The 22,480-nt window shown below is 48.2% G+C and overlaps 2 protein-coding genes across 3 annotated transcripts in view; one reads left to right on the forward strand and one right to left on the reverse strand.

Annotated features, from left to right (window-relative positions):
• Positions 1–15,956, forward strand: part of LOC135896815 (zinc finger protein 787-like) — a 91,407-nt gene extending 75,451 nt beyond the window's left edge. Inside the window, exons 2-3 of one of the 2 annotated variants that reach the window (XM_065425302.1) lie at positions 6,550–6,834; positions 15,612–15,956. In XM_065425302.1, coding sequence (XP_065281374.1) covers positions 6,550–6,834; positions 15,612–15,901 — 575 coding nt within the window. In that variant the 3' untranslated portion in view covers positions 15,902–15,956. The remainder of the gene's footprint in view (positions 1–6,549; positions 6,835–15,611) is intronic. The other variant, XM_065425303.1, reaches the window with a different exon arrangement.
• Positions 15,957–17,252: 1,296 nt separating this feature from the next.
• LOC135896806 (uncharacterized) lies at positions 17,253–19,118 on the reverse strand. Its single transcript, XM_065425295.1, has 3 exons — positions 18,491–19,118; positions 17,946–18,409; positions 17,253–17,771 (listed from the first exon to the last, which is right to left on the reverse strand). The coding sequence occupies exons 1-3, from the start codon at positions 19,116–19,118 to the stop codon at positions 17,253–17,255; spliced, it is 1,611 nt and encodes a 536-aa protein (XP_065281367.1).
• Between the last annotated feature and the right edge of the window lie 3,362 nt (positions 19,119–22,480).

Below are 22,480 nucleotides of genomic sequence, written 5' to 3' on the forward strand. Positions count from 1 at the left end.
TGACTCTTCAATCACCTGAAACTAGTTGCAAGAAGCAAATTTGTTATTACTGGAGGTTGCTGAGAATTCACTAAACAAATTGGGGCCCATTTTTTATACGGTATTCCTCACCAATTTTGTTGGCCGAATGGTGGCAGTAGGTGAACAAAACAGATGAACAGTCTAAATACGGTATACAGCCCCAGTCGCTTCAATGCATGGTCAAGTGGGGCCAACACACTTAAGTGAATTATGGCACATGTTGAGGCACTGACCAGTCAGCGCTATGCACATTTGACCAAATATACACATGGTCACAGGAACAGACTCAATTAAATTATGGGGTTTTACGTGTCAAAACCACGATTTCATTATGAGGCACGCCACAGTGAATTAATTTTGACCAGCTATGGTTCTTTAACGTGCACCTAAATCTAAGAACATGGGCGTTTTTGCATTTTGCCCTAACAGATCACCATATTTCACTCAAAGTACCGGTATGCTCGTCCGACTTGTCCGTGCATTACCAAGACGAGGCTTCGTGTTGGATTAGGATTGTTGATCTGTTTTCTTCCACAATGAAAAACTCACCAGTCAAATCAGTGAGGCATACGACATAAACAGCAAGATATATGTGAGTGACACTATTAATGCATGATGAAAAGGCATCCTTTCTAGATCACAAGGAATCGAAATCAGTCTGTGCCTATTTTCTACAGCAGTAACTGCAGCATAGTAAATATTGACCTTCATATTCATTTTCAAGAAATTCAAGCTATTCAAATGTGTATTTGCCAGTGGCTATTATTCTGGAAACAAGGCAGAAATAACTGTAAAGATAGCAACGGTAAACAAAGGTGTGCACGCTGCATGCTTAGACCTGTGATATATTTGGCGCACTAGACTCTGAATTGTTACATGCACAGAAAACTGCACAAGCATGCAGCACAGAAAATACAGAAATAAAATCGCAAATCGTGTGTGCACAAGATGCAGCTTGCCTTTGACAATCAGATTTCCCGTCTTAAGACGGCAGGGTTCCCTGACTCGATGGTAACGCCAGTGGTGGAAACCCTCCTGCAGAAGGTAAAAGGATCTAGGGGCAAAGCAAGGGTGAGAACGACTTCTATGGCCATAAGACCTGAAGTAGTGCCGTATATTCACAGGGTCGCTCACAACCTAAGGAAGGTGGCAGGCAGGTTTGGAGTCCCCCTTGTCTTTTCAGCCCCTTTTAAGCTGGCGCGGCTCTGCCCCCGCACCTCCCGTGATCCTAAAGGAAGGCAAGGTTGTGGTAAGAACCACACCAAGCCGTATGCCAAATGCAATGTAGGAGTTGTGTATGAAATCCCCCTGCCGTGTGGCAAGTCCTACATAGGGCAGACTGGACGGTGCCTAAAGGATCGAGCCAGGGAGCATGAACAAAAGTTAACGAAAGATGAATTGGCGCACTTACCTGCGCACTGCAATGCCTGTCGCTGGACCCCTCTTTTTGAGGAGATAAAGATTCTGGGGAGAAGCCATGACCAGACTGCACGTGAACTGATGGAGGCTTACCACATAAAAAAGAAAGGCCAAGATTGTGTTAGCGATACCTCGATTAGGTTGTTTCAAGCGGAAATAGATTTTTTTGATAATTGGTTGCCACGCTAAGCTGATGTGCATTCTTGTTTGCTGCGATCTGCGCATGTTCTTTTTGCCTATATATGCCCACTGGCTGCTATGAATAAAACAGTTGAAAGTTACCGCCCGTGCTGTTTATGTGTTTTCTTCCTCTGTCCCCGTCTTATTTGCCGTCATTATGATTTGCAGTAAATACCACCTAGGCCAAACTGAAGTTCTGAAACTACAAAATGCGTTCTGTGTTAACTAATAGTGGCGCGATAACGCTGTCATATCGTGAACACATGCAAGGAGTACCCAAAAATAGTCCCGAAGACAATGTCTGCACTACTGCAGAGTGGCAAGAGAGCAAAAGGTCGAAATCATTGAATAACATGACAACAGGGACCTCTTCACCGAAGTAATATTTTGGACACGCCGCAGCAGCACATTATGATGTTATGTGTCTTTTTTTTTCATTACTTATTTTAAGCAACATTCCCTTGTCACAGGCACGTACCCAGGGGGGCCCGGGCCCCCCCCCGATATCATGTGGCATACCCCCCCCCCACCCCCCCTCCCCACCCACGCCACCACTCCTCACACATTCCTAAAGCGCCGCCAGTTTAATGTTGAGACATGGCAGCTGTTCATCGGTCAGCCTTATGCTGCCTTTTTCACTCCTTTTAGATGGCGGTAGTTATCGACATTTCTTGTAATGTGAAGGACAGTTTTCTCATAGATTCCGCACCCGCGCGATTAACTCGAGATGCGCTCAGTTGTCACCATCTATTCAACCGTCACGCGCATAGCTGTGGCTTTTGTTAGTTCAACCTTCTTTGTTTAGGCTGATTCTGGGACCAGGAGAGGGATGCCGCTGTTACTCAGCTGGTCTGTACTCTCATGGAACGAGTTGCGGCTGGAGAAAACACCAATGACGTTTAACTTTTCCCTTTGCTTCATTATTTTCTTGAGTTACGGCTCGCCGCGACGCTGACAGATGCCCGGAACCACATACACGTGATATGGGTTAGATAAGGTGGGAAATAAAATGATGTGAAAGAGCGTCCATCATGAAACCCTGCAATAACCCTTAAACCCATAAGCAAGATGACTGTCGCCAGTTACCTCGTCTGTTTTTCCTTAATTGTATAGCACTTTTCCTGCAAAATTGGAAACCAGAAACAAAAATCGCAAGGAGTTGAGAAATTAAGCGATCTACTAAGGGAGAGAGCCAAAGCAACAACCAAACTGCAAGCAAAAGCGAATAAAAATGTTAACCGTTGTTTATGAGAATATTTATGGATCAACAGCTTTTTATTTAAGAAGGAAGTAGAGAAAACGCCACCGGAAGTGGAGAATAATTACTTGCTTTGAATGACGCTTCTACAGTTATCGGTCGAACCGCCTCACGTAGCCACTTCTCTGCTGTGCTTATGTGGGTGTTTTTCTAACCTTTCTCTGTGAGCGCAGTACGTCTAGAATCGCAGAGTCCTGCGCTCTACGTGGTTGTATGGGACTGGTGGCCGCACAGCGTTACGCAATTCGCGGAACTGTCAAAACTGATCCACAAGGCGAAAATAACTGATATTCAAAACTATAACATGTGAAAGACTGAAGAAGCCGTAAAAAAATGAACGCAGCCTGAAATCAGTAAAAAAGAAACCTGGCATAGGACAAACCATGATGTATGCACTAAAAGATAAGAGGGATAATATCATAAGCAATCTCGAAGATACAGTAAAAGCAGCGGGAAAATTCTAAGCTGACCTGTATACAGTACCCAGAGGAGTCACGATACCTCACTTAGAAACAGTAATGAACAGGATACAGAAACTCTCTTATAACTAGCGATGAGGTCAGAAGGGCGCTGCAAGACATGAAACGATGAAGAGCGGGAGGAGAAGGTGGAATAACAGTCCATTTAATCAAAGATGGAGGAGACATAATGCTTAGAAAACTGGCGGCTCTTTATACGAAGTGTATATCGACTGCAAGGCTCCCAGAAAACTGGAAGAATGCAGACATTATACTAATCCACAAAAAAGGAGACGTTAAAGCATTGAAAAATTATAGGACCATTAGCTTTCTCCCAGTATTTTATAAGATATTTACGAAAATAATCTCCAATAGAATAAGGGTAACACTGGATTTTGTCAACCAAGGGAACAGGCTGGCTTCTAGAAGAGATACCTTACAATGGATCACATCCATGTCATCGATCAGGTTATCGCGAAATCTGCAGAGTACAATAAGCCTCTCTATGTGCCTTATATACATTACGAAAATGCATTTGATTCAGTAGAGATACCAGCAGTCTAGAGGCACTACGTAATCAAGGACTACAGAACGCTTACGTAAAAAGCTTGAAAAATATTTCTACATGCGTGTGGTATTTGTTTGTTTGAACGAGGTGCGTGGGCGCCATCACTCCAGAAAAGAGGAGGAAGAACGAACTGGGCTAGCGCTGTGAATCTAACCGGTCAGCGCTGCAACCGTTGTTGTAAATATAATCTGTAAATAGTTTCTCGTCTTACTGGCTCGTCCTTCACGTAGGAATATGTAAAGAGGTTCTACAGCTACCTTAATTCTACACAAGAAATGCAGGGAGATACCTATAGGGAAATGGGTCACACAGGGAGACACAATTTCTCCAAAGCTATTCACTGCGTGCTTAGAAGAAGTCAAGCTATTAAACTGGGAAGGCTTAGGAGTAAAGATCGACGGCAAATATCTCAGCAACCTTCGGTTTGCCGATGACATTGTTCTATTCATCAACAATGCAGACGAGTTACAACAAATGATTGGAGACCTTAACAGAGAGAGTGTAAGAGCGGGGTTGAATATTATTATGCAGAAGATGACGATAATGATAAATAGCCGGGCAAAGGAACAAGAGATCAGGATCGCCAGTCGGCCACTAGAAACTGTGAAGGAGTACGTTTACCTAGGTCAATTAATCATAGGGAACCCTGACCATGAGAAGGAAATTCACAGAAGAATAAAAATAGGTTGGATCGCATACGGCAGACATTGCCAGCTCCTGACTGGAAGCTTACCATTATTATTGAAAAGTAAGGTGTGCAATCAGTGCATTTTGCCAGTGCTGACATATGGGGCAGAGACTTGAGAATGAGTTAAGGACCGCGCCAAGAGCGATCGAACGAAGATTGCTAGGCATAACGTTAAGAGAGAGAAAGAGAGCGGTTTGGATCAGAGAGCGAACGGGTATAGACGATATTCTAATTGACATCGAGAGGACAAACTGTGGCTGGGCAGGTCATGTAATGCGCCGATTAGATAACCGTTGGACCATTAGGGTTACAGAATGGGTACCAAGAGAAGGAAAACGCAATCGAGGACGACAAAACACTAAGTGGACCGATGAAATTAGGAAATTCGCGGGCGTGAGTTGGAATCGGTTGGCGCAGGACAGGGGTAAATGGAGATCGCAGGGATAGGCCTTCGTCCTGCAGTGGACATAAAACATGATGATGATGATGATGATGATGATGGAGGTGGTGGGCCCCCCCCCGAAAAAAATCCTGGGTACGTGCCTGCCTTGTCATGTTTAGTTATGTCAAAGTTATGTCAACACACCTTGTCTTGAAGCTGTACTAGTAGCAAGCTGTGATTGGCTAAAGATTTTTTCCCTAGAACTGCTCGTAAAGCGAAAATCTCGTAAGCAAAGATTATCCACAACGCCGAAGCATGTACAATTGAGAAGACGTCCTTGAAGAACGAATCGGGAAAGAGGCAGGTGGGTCGCTACTTAGCAAATTCAGCACAAAAGCGGGAGCTCAAGCACAGGTGCACAAGACTAACACAATTATTTCCGAACGTAATCTTTATCAATTCTGCATTGTGACAATAAATTTGCATAACTGAATTCTGACAACAACCAGCATGCAGCCAGCATCAGCACAGGTTTCACTGTTGTCATGGGTGTTCTATTTTCTACGTTCGCAAGGCACTCTAAGCCACGGTCTACGCACACATGAGAAGCACGCACAACATGCGTGTAGTCCGCAAACACGTTTACTTACCTTCTTAACAGCACGACGAGGTGGAAAGGCGTTCTCCAAGTTGTCAGGGCTGCGTCGACGATGTTACTCCCAGCATATATACCGTTGCGTAGTCGACGAGTTGAGGCACGCTAATAATACACGTCATTTCTTTGCGACGCCCATCAAACTTTCCACGACAACCTGAGACAAAGGGAACGCACTCCAAGGCATAAAAATCGTTGGACCGCATTTGCCTGGCGCGCCACGCATACGGCGAGTTTCTAACGAGACGCCAGCTATCTTGTGGCACTTTCGCGCACGCGAACTTCGTCACATTTCAGAACGAACACATCGACGCAGCTCGCACTACCGTGGTTACCGCCGGACACATTGAAGACGGATTAATAACATAGAATAAACAACACGCCGTATTTTACCAGTGCCTTGCGCGGCCGTTGTGGCCTCCGTGGTGCATCCAATAATAACAGCAGCACGTTTTCTGCCATTTTATGCCCAATTACGCATGTGTGATGTGAGACGACCAGAACCATTGACCAGTCTTTATTTTACGCTATATTTCAGCACATAAAGAAACGCCATTACGTATTCCGGTTTTTGAATCGCTTATGCTGTTTGCAGCCTGTAAAAGCATGGCCTTCAAGATCCGGGTAAATATATTCTGACTAAGCCGTCGCTGGGGCGTCATTTCAACGTTTTGAACTTCGGTCACCTGCCTTAAAGCCCCAAGATGACGTTTTCCGTAGCCATGACCTGCGCTACCTGTGCCGTGACTTGATTTAAATAATTCGAGCTTTCGACTTCATTAAGTGTAGCCCAGAAATTGTTGACCCGACCTCGGAGGTAAACATGTGCAACTTTTCGATGTTTTCGTGCGCCTAACTTTGCCTGCTGCAAAGCAAGATGTCTACTATATAGTTTTTAATTTTGCTCGTGTGTCGCGCAGGTTACACCTCACCATGTCGTCGCCCAGGTGAAAATTTGCAATTGGGATTGCAACTGGTTCCAGTTCAACTGGTTTATAGAACCATTCCCAGTTGGTCTCCATTGCAACTGGTCCCAGTTGATCCCCATTGCAACTGGTCCCAGTTGATTTCCATTGCAACTGGTCCCAGTTGGCCCCTTTGTATCTGGTCCCAGTTGGTCCACACCGGAACAGGTTCCAGTTCCTGTTGCAACTGGCATCGATTGTGCAATAGGGATAGTGAGCCATGGCCAGCAGGGACCACAGGTAAACGTTTACATACAAATGGGATTCAAGCTGGCCATAGCTTGTATGTGCTTTTTGTGGTTGCCATCGCGCGTCGCAATGAACCAGCCAGTTCAGTGAACCTTATGCAGCTGAAGCAGCTTGGTGTTGAAACTTCACATTTATTGAAACACTTGAGCTTGTGTTTAGCGATGAAACGTCTTGAATGCTCCCTTGATGACCTTGCACACGTTTGCACATCACCATCTGAAAGAAATATTTATGTGCATTCACTAAAAAAAGCAACCACTACTTCATACAAGCAATTCTACTTATACATCATACAGACGTGTATCAGTAGTTCTGATACACATAATACAGTGTGGCTTGATGTAAAGTCAGAACTGCCCTTGAATAGAAGCTATTGGCCACATAAAGAGTGTGCAATGACAAATAACTCCTGTTTAATAATAACTACGGCTCTTAGTATGAGTAGATCATGACACAACTGACCACTGAGATAGCAGTGTTATATATAAAAACCTCGCAAGAGACGTTTTTCTGATGAAGTATTCAGAAGTGCGAAATCCTATTTCATGTGCCCTTGTATGCGGTAAATGTTTTGCGCAAATTGGAATGCCTACGTCAAAAAAAAAAGAAGTTTCATTATGAGGACGACTTGATCGAGTGTGCCTGTAACAGTGGGCAGAGCTGCATGTACACACAAGTGTCGATTAACTGTCATTTTTACGACTGGAGCGAAAATCTTGCACCGAAATCTTTTTAATTCAGATAATGTTTTCTCCAAAGCTCGTGCTTCTGAATTCTGCATCGCTAACACTATCAGCAGAGTTTGTGCTCTGACCTTCCCTAATAAAAAAAAATAGATGTATACCGTATGAGCTGTCTCATATCTTTTAGCTCTTGTACATCATCTAATCTTTATGCCTACACAGGGCTGTATTATGCCAGAGCTTTTTATTTTCTTGCCTTAATATAGCCTACATAGGCAGCAAGTATGGGAATACGCACTTGCTGTGCAAGCATGCCCTGTATGCGCTTCTGTTTCACGTTAGGCAGAGCTGCAAGTGCGCGCTAGTATACGCTTAATACTTCTATGTGCCATTCAAAGCACAAGTCTTGCACGACACTGGTTCGTATTGACACATGAACTTTTCTGGGTAACTGCACTCACCCACAGGCTACTTAAGTTTATCGCTCTGCGCAAGACGCGCCTGCATGGCTGGAACTTACTCGAATGTTATCGTTGATTCTATTTGTTGTGTATATATGTTATAACCTAACCTAGAGTAATCAGATTGTGTGCGCGACTCGAATTGCATAGTACTTTCTGAAAGTAATGCGGGCACCATCGATTACGCCGGAACCTTTGGCAAGTTACGTGAAAAAGAAAACGACGTGTTTGACTGGCAGATAATGGGGCTCAAAAACAAGCACCAAACTCGCAAGCATTGATGTGTACAAACGTCACGTAGTAGAACACTTGAGTCAACGACACTGTGCTGCAGTATTGACACCGTTGTGATAAAGAACCATTTGCTTGTCTTTCTAAGAACCACTTTCCCTGGTCTTGATTCTGCCAAATGGCAGAATCAAGACCAGGGAAAAGTGCGCACGTCAAACCACACACGATGGGTCCACAAAGCCGCATAGTCGGTGTTAAGAACAGGTGCCATCCGTTGGCCTGTAATCATGCCGTCTTCCAAAGGTGAAAATGTCCAACACTAATACTACATAAATGAGGTTACGCAGCCAATGACACCACAGGTTCCACTTGAAAAATCTTCACAACCGCGCACGCCTCGCTCCATGCCTCGCTAGAATAGCTTGCTGTTAATATGGCTGCCGAACTACGCCATCACGTTTCCACAGTTTCATATTTGTGATGCAGTTTCTCGCTGTTAATAAATATTACGCTATCTATGTGAGGTAACAATTTTATTTCACTTTTATTTGACATAATTTAATTTTATTTCTGTATCATTATTATTGTTTGAGCCATAGAGGTTTCAGCCCATCATGAGAAGATACGCAACTAATTTCTTTTCTTCAAAATGGCGGTTGTTGTTGTCATGGTAGAGCACGGTCGGTGTAAGCATCATAATATTATTTCACCGTGTGGAAGAGTGTACTAGACTAGCCATGGACGCGTAGTAAGCATGCGTTGTGTAGCTCTATGCGCTGCGGAGCATTTTCTTTTCTTTTTTTGTCGTATGGAAGTAATCGCTGTGCTGCAAACCCCAGTTGTTTCCACCAAATGCCACACAGCTCACTAGCGCTCAGCTAGACAGTGACGTCAGCGGCACAAATTTGGTGCAACATTACCATAACACCGCGGTGTCGGTCAGGCACGCAGCGGTAACGTCATGAGACGAACCAATGCCTCATTGGACAACTAAAGATTAGGGCCAACATTCACAAATTTAGTGCGCTGAAACTATAGAGCACATGCACGTGTCAAGGCAATGTGTTCCACATTTAAGCAACAGGATCCTGCGTGATTCAGTTATCCATATAAATAAATCTTCTGTCGGATAAAACCCATCTCTAATGTCGCACTCGTTGCAGCATTATATCACTTAAATTTTTATGTTAACAGTTGTACGAGTACAGATCCCAACTACTACCAGTTGCTACTATACAACTGGTCAAAGTTCCAGTTGAAATTCAAATGGAACCACTTGCTTCCAGTACAGCTGGTTTAGGTTCCAGTTGCGAACCTGAACCAGCTGTACTGGAAGCAAGTGGTTCCATTTGGATTCCAACTGGAACAATTAACCAGCATGCAGCCAGCATCAGCACAGGCTTCACTGTTGTCATGGGTGTTCTATTTTCTACGGTCGCAAGGCACTCTAAGCCACGGTCTACGCACACATGAGAAGCACGCACAACATGCGTGTAGTCCGCAAACACGTTTACTTACCTTCTTAACAGCACGACGAGGTGGAAAGGCGTTCTCCAAGTTGTCAGGGCTGCGTCGACGATGTTACTCCCAGCATATATACCGTTGCGTAGTCGACGAGTTGAGGCACGCTAATAATACACGTCATTTCTTTGCGACGCCCATCAAACTTTTCACAACCAGAGACAAAGGGAACGCACTCCAAGGCATAAAAATCGTTGGACCGCATTTGCCTGGCGCGCCACGCATACGGCGAGTTTCTAACGAGACGCCAGCTATCTTGTGGCACTTTCGCGCACGCGAACTACGTCATATTTCATTAAAGCAAATCTAGTAAAAACACACAACCAAACGAACACATCGACGCAGCTCGCACTACCGCGGCTACCGCCGGACACATTGAAGACGGATTAATAACATAGAATAAACAACACGCCGTATTTTACCAGTGCCTTGCGCGGCCGTTGTGGCCTCCGTGGTGCATCCAATAATAACAGCAGCACGTTTTCTGCCATTTTATGCCCAATTACGCATGTGTGATGTGAGACGACCAGAACCATTGACCAGTCTTTATTTTACGCTATATTTCAGCACATAAAGAAACGCCATTACGTATTCCGGTTTTTGAATCGCTTATGCTGTTTGCAGCCTGTAAAAGCATGGCCTTCAAGATCCGGGTAAATATATTCTGACTAAGCCGTCGCTGGGGCGTCATTTCAACGTTTTGAACTTCGGTCACCTGCCTTAAAGCCCCAAGATGACGTTTTCCGTAGCCATGACCTGCGCTACCTGTGCCGTGACTTGATTTAAATAATTCCAGCTTTCGACTTCATTAAGTGCAGCCCAGAAATTGTTGACCCGACCTCGGAGGTAAACATGTGCAACTTTTCGATGTTTCCGTGCGCTTAACTTTGCCTGTTGCGAAGCAAGATGTCTACTATATAGTTCTTAATTTTGCTCGTGTGTCGCGCAGGTTACACCTTACCATGTATCTTGCTTTCGTGTCGGTAGGTGTGTTTATTGTGCGCAGATTTTACTCATGTCGTCTGTGCCTTTTGTGTCGATCGTGCAACCCGCGAAAATTCCTCTAGAAAAACCGCATGTCTCTGCAGCGTGCATTTGTCGCATTTGTATGGTATGTGCCCAGTGGCGTAGCAACAGGGGGGGCCGGGGGCCGTGGGCCCCGGGTGCAAGGGACCAATTGGGGGGTGTCATATACGCCTGAAGACACCCCTCTTTCCGCCGGCTTGACTGGGTGCAAATTGCAAAGAATAATGCTCCGGTATCCAGTAGCCCGAGCTCATGCACCCGATGCGTTGCGCCGCAGAATTGTCGGCTGCAGCTCTATCAACACCCCACGAAATAATTGCACGAATGTGCGGGCTAAAAAAAATGTATTTCGCGAAATGGTCGCTAAACTATTCGCCTTAGCGGAACGTTTCATGTGGGGTGCGCTCGTGATGTGCGTTCATGCTGGGAGCAGGAGTCGCTAAGCATACAGTGAGGCGTTGTAAGGCGTTGGGGCTCTTGGGTCCCACTTCCGTTCAGAACGCGCAGCGAAGACGAACAAGGACAGCAGCAAGAGGGCGTTCAACCAGCGCGCCCGGCGCTCGCGTTTACGGCGAAGCGTTCGTTGAGAGCGACGTTGCCTAAGTGGGGCCGTCAAAAGTCGCGAATGGGATTCTCTGGATCGTCTTCAGACTCGGTTCGGCCGAAGAGTTAGGCGGCGTATGACTCGACAGGCTGTATAGTCGCGGGCCCGCCGCGATATCCGGCTCGCTTTTACTTCCTCTCTCCCGCTCGCTCCGAGAAGCCGCTGCGAAACCTGCCGTTATTTTCACGCTCTCCTTCTTACTCTCGAAAGTTTCAGAAAACTGTTGTTGTTGTGTGACTTAATGTCACAAGTACAGTGTCCGTATCAGCTGCACAGAATTTAAAAAAAAAAGGTTAATTTTGTAAGGATATTTCTCGACCAAAATTCTCTGAAGTTAAAGGGAAGCTGAAGAGTCTGTCGAATTCAATAAGACGCTCATATACGGATGCGGGAACCTTATAAACCATGTAGGTAAAATTTGGGGGTTTTTTTTCAATTAGGAGCGACGTAATCGTCGGTTGAAATTGCGCTGTAGCTCCGCCCCCCGTTGAGTGAGCGAGCGGAGCGGAGACCGGAAACCGCGGTGTTGTGACGTCAACTCTACTGTTTCGTTCCTTCGCAGCGTCCGCGACCGTGCCTGACCTCGCTTGTTTCTGCGTGCGTGCCATCGTAATCTGCTTCGATCGACCCTGCAATCCTTTGTTGGTGCGTCTGAGTGTATGTAGAGTGGTAGTCAACGTGCGTAGTAGTCAACGTGCGTGGTAATCAACGTGAGTGGTAGTCAACGTGAGTGGTAGTCAACAGATGAAGGTCACTACACGTACTGCATGAACCGGGAAGCTTTTCACGCGTTTAAACCGTCTTTGTAGATTGCCGACAGCTTTGGACAACGCACAAATGCCGACTATCGCATCACCGCTTACGTTCCACGAGGAGGCATCCAGGAACACAACACTGCAGTTGTTTGACCGGAAACGAGCTCACTAGATCGGCGAAAGATCGGCGAGATCACTAGATCGCTTTGCAAAAAACATACTTACCAAAGAGCATTTCCAACACGAGGAGATCCCAAGACTTTGCTTTCGTTCGCGTCGAAAGCACTGCTCGCACCAGCATCGTTTGCTTCTTCGAGAGGCCGGCTCTTCGCAATCGGCTCGTACATGTAGGGAGTAACGCCGAACTCCTCAGAGAAACGCAGTCTCTCTAAGTTTTCCATTACCGTCTCAGAAAAACAGCACCAAACTACCTGGCACCGCGCTTCATGTGTAGCGGCAGCGGTCGGTTACTAGAGTTGACGTCACGAGGCGCACCGACCAATCACAGGCGGAAACGAGACGCGCGAGCTGGGCGTGTCCGCTGCTGCACTTTTCGTCGAAATAAAATATATTTGCGCTTTCTTTCGCTCAATTTCGATACGATATTCGAATTCGGAGGGTTGAAAACCATTATGTACAGATGTTCACTCATTTTTTCTGGAAAACCTTTCAGCTCGGTAGCGCTGAAATGTTTTCTCGGTAGCGCGAAAAATATGGCAGATAAGTAATAACCATATCCTTAATAATCCCGTAATTAGTACTTATAGAGGAAGCACTTCAATTCGAGAATTGAGGACTCAAAGTCATATTATTACCTCAACAAAAACTTCTTAAACAAAATGTTTTTGGGTGCTACAATCTACAGTACTTTGGCACTGCGGGCGGCGCCCAGTATATGGCAGCAGCGAAAGAAATATGAAATAGTGGACCAGTGACGTTGATCCCTCAATCCTCTCCATTGCGAGTGCAGACCAACAGTAGTGCAAGCTTTCACTGGCGCGGGCTTCATCGCGGCCTTTTCTTCCTTTATGGTGACTCCAAGAATCGACGCGAAGCGTGCTCTATTCTGTTCCCAATCTTGCGGTGGTACCGCAGCTCGGATAATCACGTTTGTCCGTATGGCAGCAAATGAAAACAAGGCTTTATTGATCAGAATGAAGAGAACTTGTAATTGTCGTAGCATTGACGCCCGCGCAGCGGGGAGGCAGGTAGCGTTTTCTAATAGGTTGGGGAGATCAGTGTCACTGACAAACAATTTAATTTTCGTTTTCGTTCAGGTCTGCCCACAGACAAAATACTGCGTGCCATACTGCCTACGACGATTTTTGTGGAGTTGTTGTTGGGCAAGATATGAATGTCGGGCTTCAGTTTTGCAAATGCAATATTGCCGCTAAAATTGGTAATTAAAACTTTATTATAAAGATATATTTTGTTACTTGTGACGTGAGCCATATTTTCCACGATGCCGCATTTGTATTGGCTGCCAAGCCTTACAGTCTGACAAAAGATGTGCACGTGGGCTTATCACACGTTATCAGTGCAGCACCCTGTGTTATTTGGCGCAGGAAAAAGAGCGTGTATATTTGCTGCATTCGCGATCTCTGGGAAAGAAGGCGAAGGAGAGAGTGACCCGGGGAACGTGCGCGGTATCCAAGGCGTCTGTACTGGTGCTGAAACCCGGAAATTGTCGATATCCTCGCCTTCCTCGACTACATCAGAAGGGGGGGGGGGGTTGACAAAAGACCTATGGGCCCCGGGTGCCAGACGACCTAGCTACGCCACTGTATGTGCCAGCGGATTCGATATCGATATTGCAGCCCAACAAGTTCTGCAATCACGTACTACCTTGTAGCAATTGGACGCGGCTGCTTAGCGGGAGACACGTGATCCGATTCGGTGTTGCAATCCGTCGTCCGACGCGCCGGGACAGCAGCCGGATTCGAAGTACTTTGCCGTGCCAAAGCGCCGGATCGGACGCGCGGCGTGCGACAGACAAAGAAGTTCTTCAACGTCCGATGCGGCCGACAACCGCACCGTAGTTTGGCCGCAGCCAATGACAGCGCGGCTGGCATGTGACGTTCCCTCCACAGAGGCGGGGCCACAGCAGTCCATCCGTAGCAGTACCCAAGGGGATACGCTTGGGTGAGAACTACTCGGCTACACTTCTTAAATTGCAATATGTGCCGGAAAGTCCAAATTAAAACGTTAATTAGTGATTATTTATTAATTAAGTCAGATATGGGTTTCGATTTCTCATGGAAGTAACGTCCGCCGCTTCGTATAATTCAGCTCCAGTACTAAAATTACGCTGTCGATTTTTAAAAATTTAAGCGATTTTTAAAAATTCTGCATGATCGAAAAAAAAAACATATATCGGTCCACGACCTACTGTATAAGGGGTACACGACCTTTATAGAGTAGGTCGTGTATCGGTCCTAGAGCTCCCATTGGAGTCCTATATTACTCCTATACTCGGCGATATGGGTCCTATACATACTATAATCGGCGATATTGCTCCTATGCACTAAGCCATATGGGTCCTATATTCAGGCATACGAGTACTGTATGGGCTTCTGCTCAGCCATATCGGTCCTATATTTCAGCCATATGGGTCCTATATGTTTCCTATATTAATCCTTTATGAATTCATATTGGTCCTGTATGAAAGCATATCGGCCCTGTATGAAATCGTATGGGTCCTATACGAAATCGTATAGGTTTCTTCAGAAGGGCGGGTACGTGGTGTCACAACACACGAAATGCCTGCTGACGCAGACGCCCCTGCGGGGAAAGCAAGCCTGGCGGCGACACGTACCTGCTGCTCTTATAGATGGCGCCTCTGCGTAAGAAATATGTTGCAATGCCCCACATTTCATTTGGCACAGGGCAGTGCCTTGCTATTTGAGGCTCGAGCTGCTTGCGGAAACGTACGTGAGCGAATAATCGCAACGAGATCAGGCATGCGTATGCTGCATAAAAAAATCGGAGACCTCGGCACATCCTAATGTAATGCCAAAGGATTTACCCAGTGAGGCCCCTAAGTAACGTACACCCTCCAGAAGCGCTTGCATTTAAAGTGGACTGAAGCATCAACCGGTCAGCAGCCGAGATAAGCAAGAGACATTTAGAGCATTCGTAGAAAAAACAAGCAGGGAACAGATTGATACGGCTGGATCTGTTACCGGCGTAGCGGTACAAGGTACAGGAAGATAAGTTTTGAGGAAGGTAACAAAGATCAAGGAGATCTATATAAAATGCTAGAATAAAAAACATGTATAGCATATACCTGATTTAACTCAAGCAGGCCAGGTAACTTGTTGTCATCGCCCCGTTTTAAAGGTGATGCCATTAAACCATTATCATCATCATATGGCGTCGCGCAGGATAAAACAATATATACAAAAATAGTCTATAATCGAAGGAACAGGCTTCGATCACTACAAAACTGCTTCGCGCCGAAAGTCTGACTAGACATCTCTTTACGCAGCCGACAGCTTCACGGAGGCGCCCCGGGCAGTGCCAGCGCGACGCGAGCCTCCTCCTGCCGTGGCCGATTCCACCGCAGATCAACCGGTGAGGCATGGCAGAGCCTGGAGCAGCGCCGGCAAGCCTCACGCGTGTCACATCTGCAGGCGCCGCTACTGCTCCGTGGAGTGGCTGCGCCGTCACGTGGTCACCCACGAGCGAGGGAAACCGCTGAAGTGCGATCGCTGCGGTCGCTCGTACATGATGCGACCGGCGCTCGCAAAGCACAAGGCAAACGTACATGACATGTAATGCCCCCAGTGCGGAAATTTTTTTTTTGCTTCAATAAACAGTTTGTGTGACCATCTCTGCAGCGTGTCAGCGCAACACTTCAAAAAACTTAGTGTCCTTCCACTCTGTGATGAAGGATGACCAGGGAAGCTATGTATGTGGGCTCCTTAAAGGGCCCCTCACCAGGCCCTATAGCATATTTTGGTTATACGCTGGAAGTTGTTACGTGTCCTCTAGGGAGCGTTCTGCCGCGAGAGAGAGAGAGAGAAACAACTTCATGTAGTCGCCTGCAGAACGACACCATGACTAAATGGCGCCGTGACGCGGGCCCTGACGTCTTCTCAGCGGGTGGTCTCTACTCAACTCCAGCGCGTACTACTCCCGCGGTCGGTCGTCCTGAGGGGCAACCTTCCGTCGGTTTCGCTCGGCCTTTGTCTTTCAAGAGCCGCCGAGACCTGCTGGACCGCCCAGGTTTGGCTTTCGTGGTCGTAGCATTTCGCCGCAGCCGCGAGTCGCGGCGGAATCGTTGTACTTGTCCAAGCTTCGTCGGGGAACTTGGTGCAATCCCATGGGATGTGCGTCAGGGTGGCCCTCTCGCGCTGGCACACGCGGCACACATCACTCACATATAATTTCGGGTATAGATGAGTCATTAACACTGGGGTGGGTAAGGAACCAGTTTGCAATTGTCATAACAGCCCCGGGTGCGGGGGTGGGAAAGTCCTTCGAGCCAGGCGGTGGAACTGTGTAAGCTCGTTAAACGTCGTCATGCGGTCCTTGGCACTACACCACGTTGGACGGTAGGTTGCAGCGGCGCGGTTGGTTAGCGCTCGCGCCACTGCGTGTGCCGTCTCGTTGTGGTTATCGTGCTCGCATCATTGCCCGCGTGCGTGGGGAACCATTTGATTCTAATATATCGATTCTCTCGTTGAAGGTCAGCCGAGCACAGAACGCGCACAGCCTCACCACGCACTTTGCCCTTTGCATAACTCCGCACTGCACTTCGCGAATCGCACAACACCGCCTGGCACCCGGGGTCGGCAATGGCCAGGGAAATGGCCACCTCCTCCGCCTGACTCGCCTCGCGGACCCGTAAGCTCGCCGCTGCCCTCGTCGCGCCGGACGACGCCTCGATAACGGTAGCCACGAACGCCGCGCAGTCTCCCTGGTATTGTGCCGCATCCACGAACCTTGCGTGCTCGTCCTTGGCGTGAAAGTCGATGAGGGCCTTGGCCCTCGCCGCTCTTCTCTCCTTGTTAAACTCCGGGTTCATGTTTCTCGGGATGAGGTCTACCCGAATCCGGCGCCGGGTCCCGTCCGGGACAGAAACGTCGCTACTCGACATTTTCGCCCCGGGCGTGAAGCCTAAGTATTAAAGTATGCGCCTGCCGGCTTCGGTCATAGAGAGCCGCTCCAGCTGGACGGTCCGTTGCACTTCCGCAACTTCCTCGAGGGTATTGTGTACCCCCAGGCTCAGGAGCTTGTTGGTGTTCGTACACTCGAATAGTCCGAGCGCCGCCTTGTAAGGTCGGCGTATCAGGGCGTTGATCTTATTCTGTTCACACTGCATCCAGTTGTGGAAGGCTGCAACGTAGGTGACGTGGCTGATTACGAAGGAGTGCACAAGCCGAATCAAGCTTTCCTCCTTCATCCCGGCCTTGCGGTTGGCGACCCGTCTGATGAGCCATATTGGGTTGGTAATCTTGGCTGTAAGGCGGAAAATGGTCTCGCCGTTGCCCCGTCGCTTGTCTATAATCATGCCGAGCACCCGGATTTTGTCGACCTCCGGGATCACTTGGCCGTTCCTCGTCACGATCTTGATGGCCTCGTAATCCCTCGCTGCGCTCTTGTTACGTCTGACGTACTTCGGTGTTAACACCAGCAGTTCTGACTTGCTCGGTGAGCAGATCAAACCGGAACCGTTCAGCTGGTCTTCGATCGCGTCGACGGCTTCTTGCAGCGTGCTCTCAATGTGACCATCGCTGCCTCCCGGAACCCACAGCGTGATGTCATCGGCGTAGATGGTGTGCCGGACGCCGTCGACGCGAGAGAGTCGCTTGGCCACCCCGATCATAACGAGGTTGAATAACAACGGCGAGATGACCGAGCCCTGGGGGGTCCCGACACTGCCGAGCCTCTTCGCTTGGAGCCGTAGATCGCCGGCGCAGAGCTCGGTAGTCCGCTCCGTCAGGAAGTCCTTGATGTAATTGTACGCTCTTGCGCCCATGTTGAGTCTGGGCACCTTGGCTAGGATCGCAGAGTGCTTCACCTTGTCGAAGGCGCTCTGCAGGTCCAGCCCCAGAATGGCCTTGTCTTTCGTTAGGGTGTCATCGTCAGTGATATCTTTCTTCAACAGAATCATCGTGTCTTGGGTGCCGATGGAACGCCGAAACCCTATGATCGTGATAGGGTATAGTCCCGACTCCTCCAGGTAATCCTGCCACCTACACATGAGGACGTGCTCCAACACCTTGCCCACGCAGGACGTGAGCGAGATGGGCCGGAGGTTGTCTGTGTTCGGCGGCTTGCCTGGTTTGGGGATGAGGATGGTCTTGGCAGCCTTCCACTGCTGGGGCAGTGACCCCGACCTCCAGCACTTGTTGTACTAACCGGTGAGGTTTTCGATGGCCACATCGCTGAGGTTCTTGAGCGCTCTGTTCGACATTTGATCCGGGCCCGCCGCCGACTTGCTGTTTAGTTCTAGCAGGGCCGCTCGCACCTCCTCGACGCTGATGTCGCGGTCGAGCTTCTCGTTGGCTTGACTGCCGTACTCGGGATGCCTTTCCGTGGGTGTAACCGGAAGGTACTTGCTCTCTATGCGCCTGATTACTTCGGTTTCCCCGTTTTCCTTGACTGCTCTCTGAATGATCTTTGTGAGGCGGTCGCGTTGGTGGGATTTTGTTTTAGTCTCGTCGAGCAGATGCCGCATCAAGTTCCAGGTTTTGCCGCAATGCATCTGCCCGTCCGCAGCGTTAAAGATTTCGTTCCACTGTTGCGTGCAGAGCAGCCGACAATGGGCTTCGATGACGCGATTCAGCTCCGCCACCTTCTTCCTTAGGCGCCGATTTAGTCGTTGCTTCTTCCACCTGTTTAGGATAGATTGCTTTGCTTCGAATAAGTGCGCGAAGCGGCCGTCAACCTTGTCGACCTGCTCATCCGTTTCTATGATTTTGGTCGCTTCCTTGACCTTCCCCGTGATGTGGGCTGACCATTCTTTTATGTTCTCGATTTCCTCCATCTCCGTTGGTAACAGGCTACGGAAGGCATCCCAATCCGTAAAATTATGTTTTGTGGTATCCTACGAGGCCTTGACCTCCTCCGGTATCATGACTTCTACAATGTAGAGGTCGCTGCCGAGCTCTGACCCCGTGTTGCGCCAGGAGATATTTCCCTTCTTGTCGTTCTTCACTAACGTGAGGTCCAGCGTCGTATCCCTGGACACAGAGTTCCCAATCCTTGTAGGATCAGTCGGGTCTGTGATGAGGGTGAAGCCCAGGTCTAATGTGTCTTGGAACAGGTCTCGCCCCTTGGCCAGTTGCTTGTTATATCCCCATGCAGGGTGCGCCGCGTTGAAGTCCCCGCAGGCGATGAGCCTGTGAGTCCCCGCCACGGTGCTGGCTCTGTGAAGGAGCGTCTTGAATTTCGTCATCGTCATCAGCGTCGTCATCAGTCTCCCACTCTCGTTCCACCTCTCGCGGCCGTTCGAGCTCGAGACGCCGGGCAACCGACTCCAACCAGAACGCCAGTCACGTGGAGGCGGGTAAAGAACAAGGGAAGGAGAAGGGGCGCTGAAGAAGACGTCCTCGGGTCAGCCCTCAGATTCGAAGGCGAGCTTCGCAGAGTGGCCTCCCGTCCCTTCGTTCTCCCCGGAGAATAACACGCAGTTGGCAGCACTCAAAAAAGAGATAGAAAGACTTAAAAAACAAGTCAGCGCTTTAACAACCCAAAACCAAGAGCTTAAGCGAGCCACTACTAATGCAATAACGGCGGTAACTAAGCCGACTCCTCAAAACCAAACACAGCAGGTACCCAGTTCCCAACCTGCCTTAGGCGAGGTCTACCAACAAATTATCCAAGAACTGCGATCCTTCAAGGAGGAGCTTCGAGTATTTCCAATTTACGTGAACGCCCAATTCTAAGAAATACACGGAGACGGCAATTTCTGCACTTCAGAAGGAACATGCGGATAAAAGACATAAGATTCGATCGTACAATGCAAGTGGATGAGCCCTCCGATACGGATTCAGCATGCCAGCCAAACCTAGAGTAAAGAAGTGGCAGTGGAACTGCCAGGGATACACAAGAAAGCAGACGGCTCTTAATCTCCTTCTATCTCAGGAATCTGACCCACCGGCAGCTATCCTGATTCAAGAACCCCACCTAATACCTATTAAACTTTAAGACTACGTGACTTATCAGCACGACCAGTTATTGCCACGTTAGTGCACAAACTATACACTACCATACTGCACGACCCTTTCGAGCCGGATATTGCTCACTGCTATATTACTATTCTTCCTCTCAAAGAGGAGCGGCAAGCACGCATGTACTGAATGTTTACAGCCCTCCTAAAGACAGGCACGCAAGATTGGGTTCCCTCATAAGGAAATTTCTGAGCTTAGCGGGCCATGCCCCCTGCGTGATCGGGACGACTTCAACGCACCGCACCCTTCATGGGAATACCCGGCGGCGACACCAAAAGGCAGAAAACTGGGAGTAGTGACGCGAGAAGGGCTATCGATCCTCACCGATCCCACTTACCCTACGAGGCTGGGAAACAGTGTTAGGAGAGATACGTGTCCGGACCTGACGTTCACCAAGAACACAAACAGCGCCATTTGTAAGAATACCGAACACCACCTGGGAAGTGATCACTTCATCCTCTCTGGAGATAAACACAAACGCGTGCAAACGCAAAATAGGTCTCGCAAGAATTACGAACTGGGATAGGTGGAGACAAGCCCAGGTATCTACTGCAAACCGTATTACAGACCTAGAGGAATGGGTTAAGGGTGAGGTGCAAACTTTGAAAGCCTTTGCGAAATAGGTCTGCACGACAGAAGATTGCCCAGCGGTTGATCCGCACCTTCTACATTTAGGGGAAGCAAGACACTCATTGACAAAGATATGGCGAAGACAACGGCTTAACCGCAAACTAAGGAAAAAAATGGAGGAGATAAACAAAAAGGCAGAATCCTACGCCATATCCTTGGCCAATTAGAACTGGAATACGCTCTGCGATGGTATTAAGGGGAAGCTAGGTGTGTCAAAAACTTGGAAGCTCCTGCATGTTTTAATCGACCCCAACAGCAGCAAGTCGGCCACTAAAGACAGGCTCACGAAGAATGTACACACCATCCCGGATACGGACACACAGTTGATGGAAAATCTCAAGACCAGGTATCTGTGCACGGACTAAGTCGTGGAACAACCGGAGTATTCTGGCCTGCCAAATGCCAAACTGGACATCCCACTCGCGAAAGAAGAAATCAAAGCAGAAATCACAGCCATGAGAAAAAATGCAGCTCCAGGTCCAGATCAAATAACAGCAAAGCTCTTATTTATAACCTCAGCGATGACACCATCACCTCGCTGGTGGAATGCTTCAACGAGCAGCAGTGGGCTACAAGAACACTACCAATATCCTGGAAGACGGCCGAGGTTCGGTTCATTCCGAAGCCGAACAAACCCCCTAAACTGGATAATCTAAGACCGATATCGCTGACCGTGTGTTTGGGGAAGCTCATAGAGAAGGTCATCAACACAAGCCTGAGTAGATACTTAGAAGAGAATAACCTCCTACCTAACATTCAATTCGGCTTTCGCCCTCATCTATCGACGCAGCACGCCCTCTTGCACCTGTACAAAGACCTCCTTGAGACACCTCCCAGGTCACAGACAAGGGCCATCCTGGCACTTGATTTGAAAAAAGCATTTGATAAAGTTCTGCATAAAAATATTCTGCAAAGCCTCGCCGACACCAACTGTGGCGCCAGAACCTACAACAATATGAAAAACTTCTTATCAGCAAGGCAAGCCACTATAAACTTCGGTGGAATCAAATCAGATCCCATCACTCTAGCCCCGAGAGGAACTCCGCAAGGGGCGGTACTGTCACTCCTTTTGTTCAATTTGGCTATGAAAGATCTACCAGGCTTCCTCTCCGAAATCCCGGGTATCAAACACACATTGTATGCGGATGATATCACTGTCTGGTGCAACTCGGGGAGTGACGCCGAGATCGAGGAGCGTCTTCAAGCAGCAGCGGACACTGTGGACCAGTACGCCAGGGAGAGAGGCCTCCAGTGTGCGCCGGAAAAGTCCGAGTTGCTCATACTGAAGAACCCGAGGACACCCCTGGCGCAAAACATCACGGTGTACATAGACAACCACTCAGTACCGAAACCCACGGAGATCAAGATCCTAGGGCTGCATATCCCTCAGGAGCGACAAAACACCACCACTATGAAAAAGCTTACATCCACCGAGCAAATCCTCCAGATGATGCATCGTATCAGAAATAAGCACCATGGCATGATGGAAAGATACCATCCGCTTAGTGCAAGCTTTCGTGATCTCTCGGATAATGTACGGGACGGC

Source organism: Dermacentor albipictus, unplaced genomic scaffold (assembly GCF_038994185.2).
Source record: "Dermacentor albipictus isolate Rhodes 1998 colony unplaced genomic scaffold, USDA_Dalb.pri_finalv2 scaffold_11, whole genome shotgun sequence".
NCBI lineage: Eukaryota > Metazoa > Arthropoda > Arachnida > Ixodida > Ixodidae > Dermacentor > Dermacentor albipictus.

What these genes read in the sequence shown, in the direction of transcription:
- LOC135896806 (XM_065425295.1), bottom strand. Translation starts at nt 19,118, where the DNA reads ATGGAGGAAATCGAGAACATAAAAGAATGGTCAGCCCACATCACGGGG. An exon ending in GGCCATCGAAAACCTCACCG is followed by an intron (nt 18,410 to 18,490) that starts GTTAGTACAACA and finishes TCCCCAAACCAG; the next exon opens with GCAAGCCGCCGAACACAGAC. An exon ending in TCAACCTCGTTATGATCGGG is followed by an intron (nt 17,772 to 17,945) that starts GTGGCCAAGCGA and finishes TCACCGAGCAAG; the next exon opens with TCAGAACTGCTGGTGTTAAC.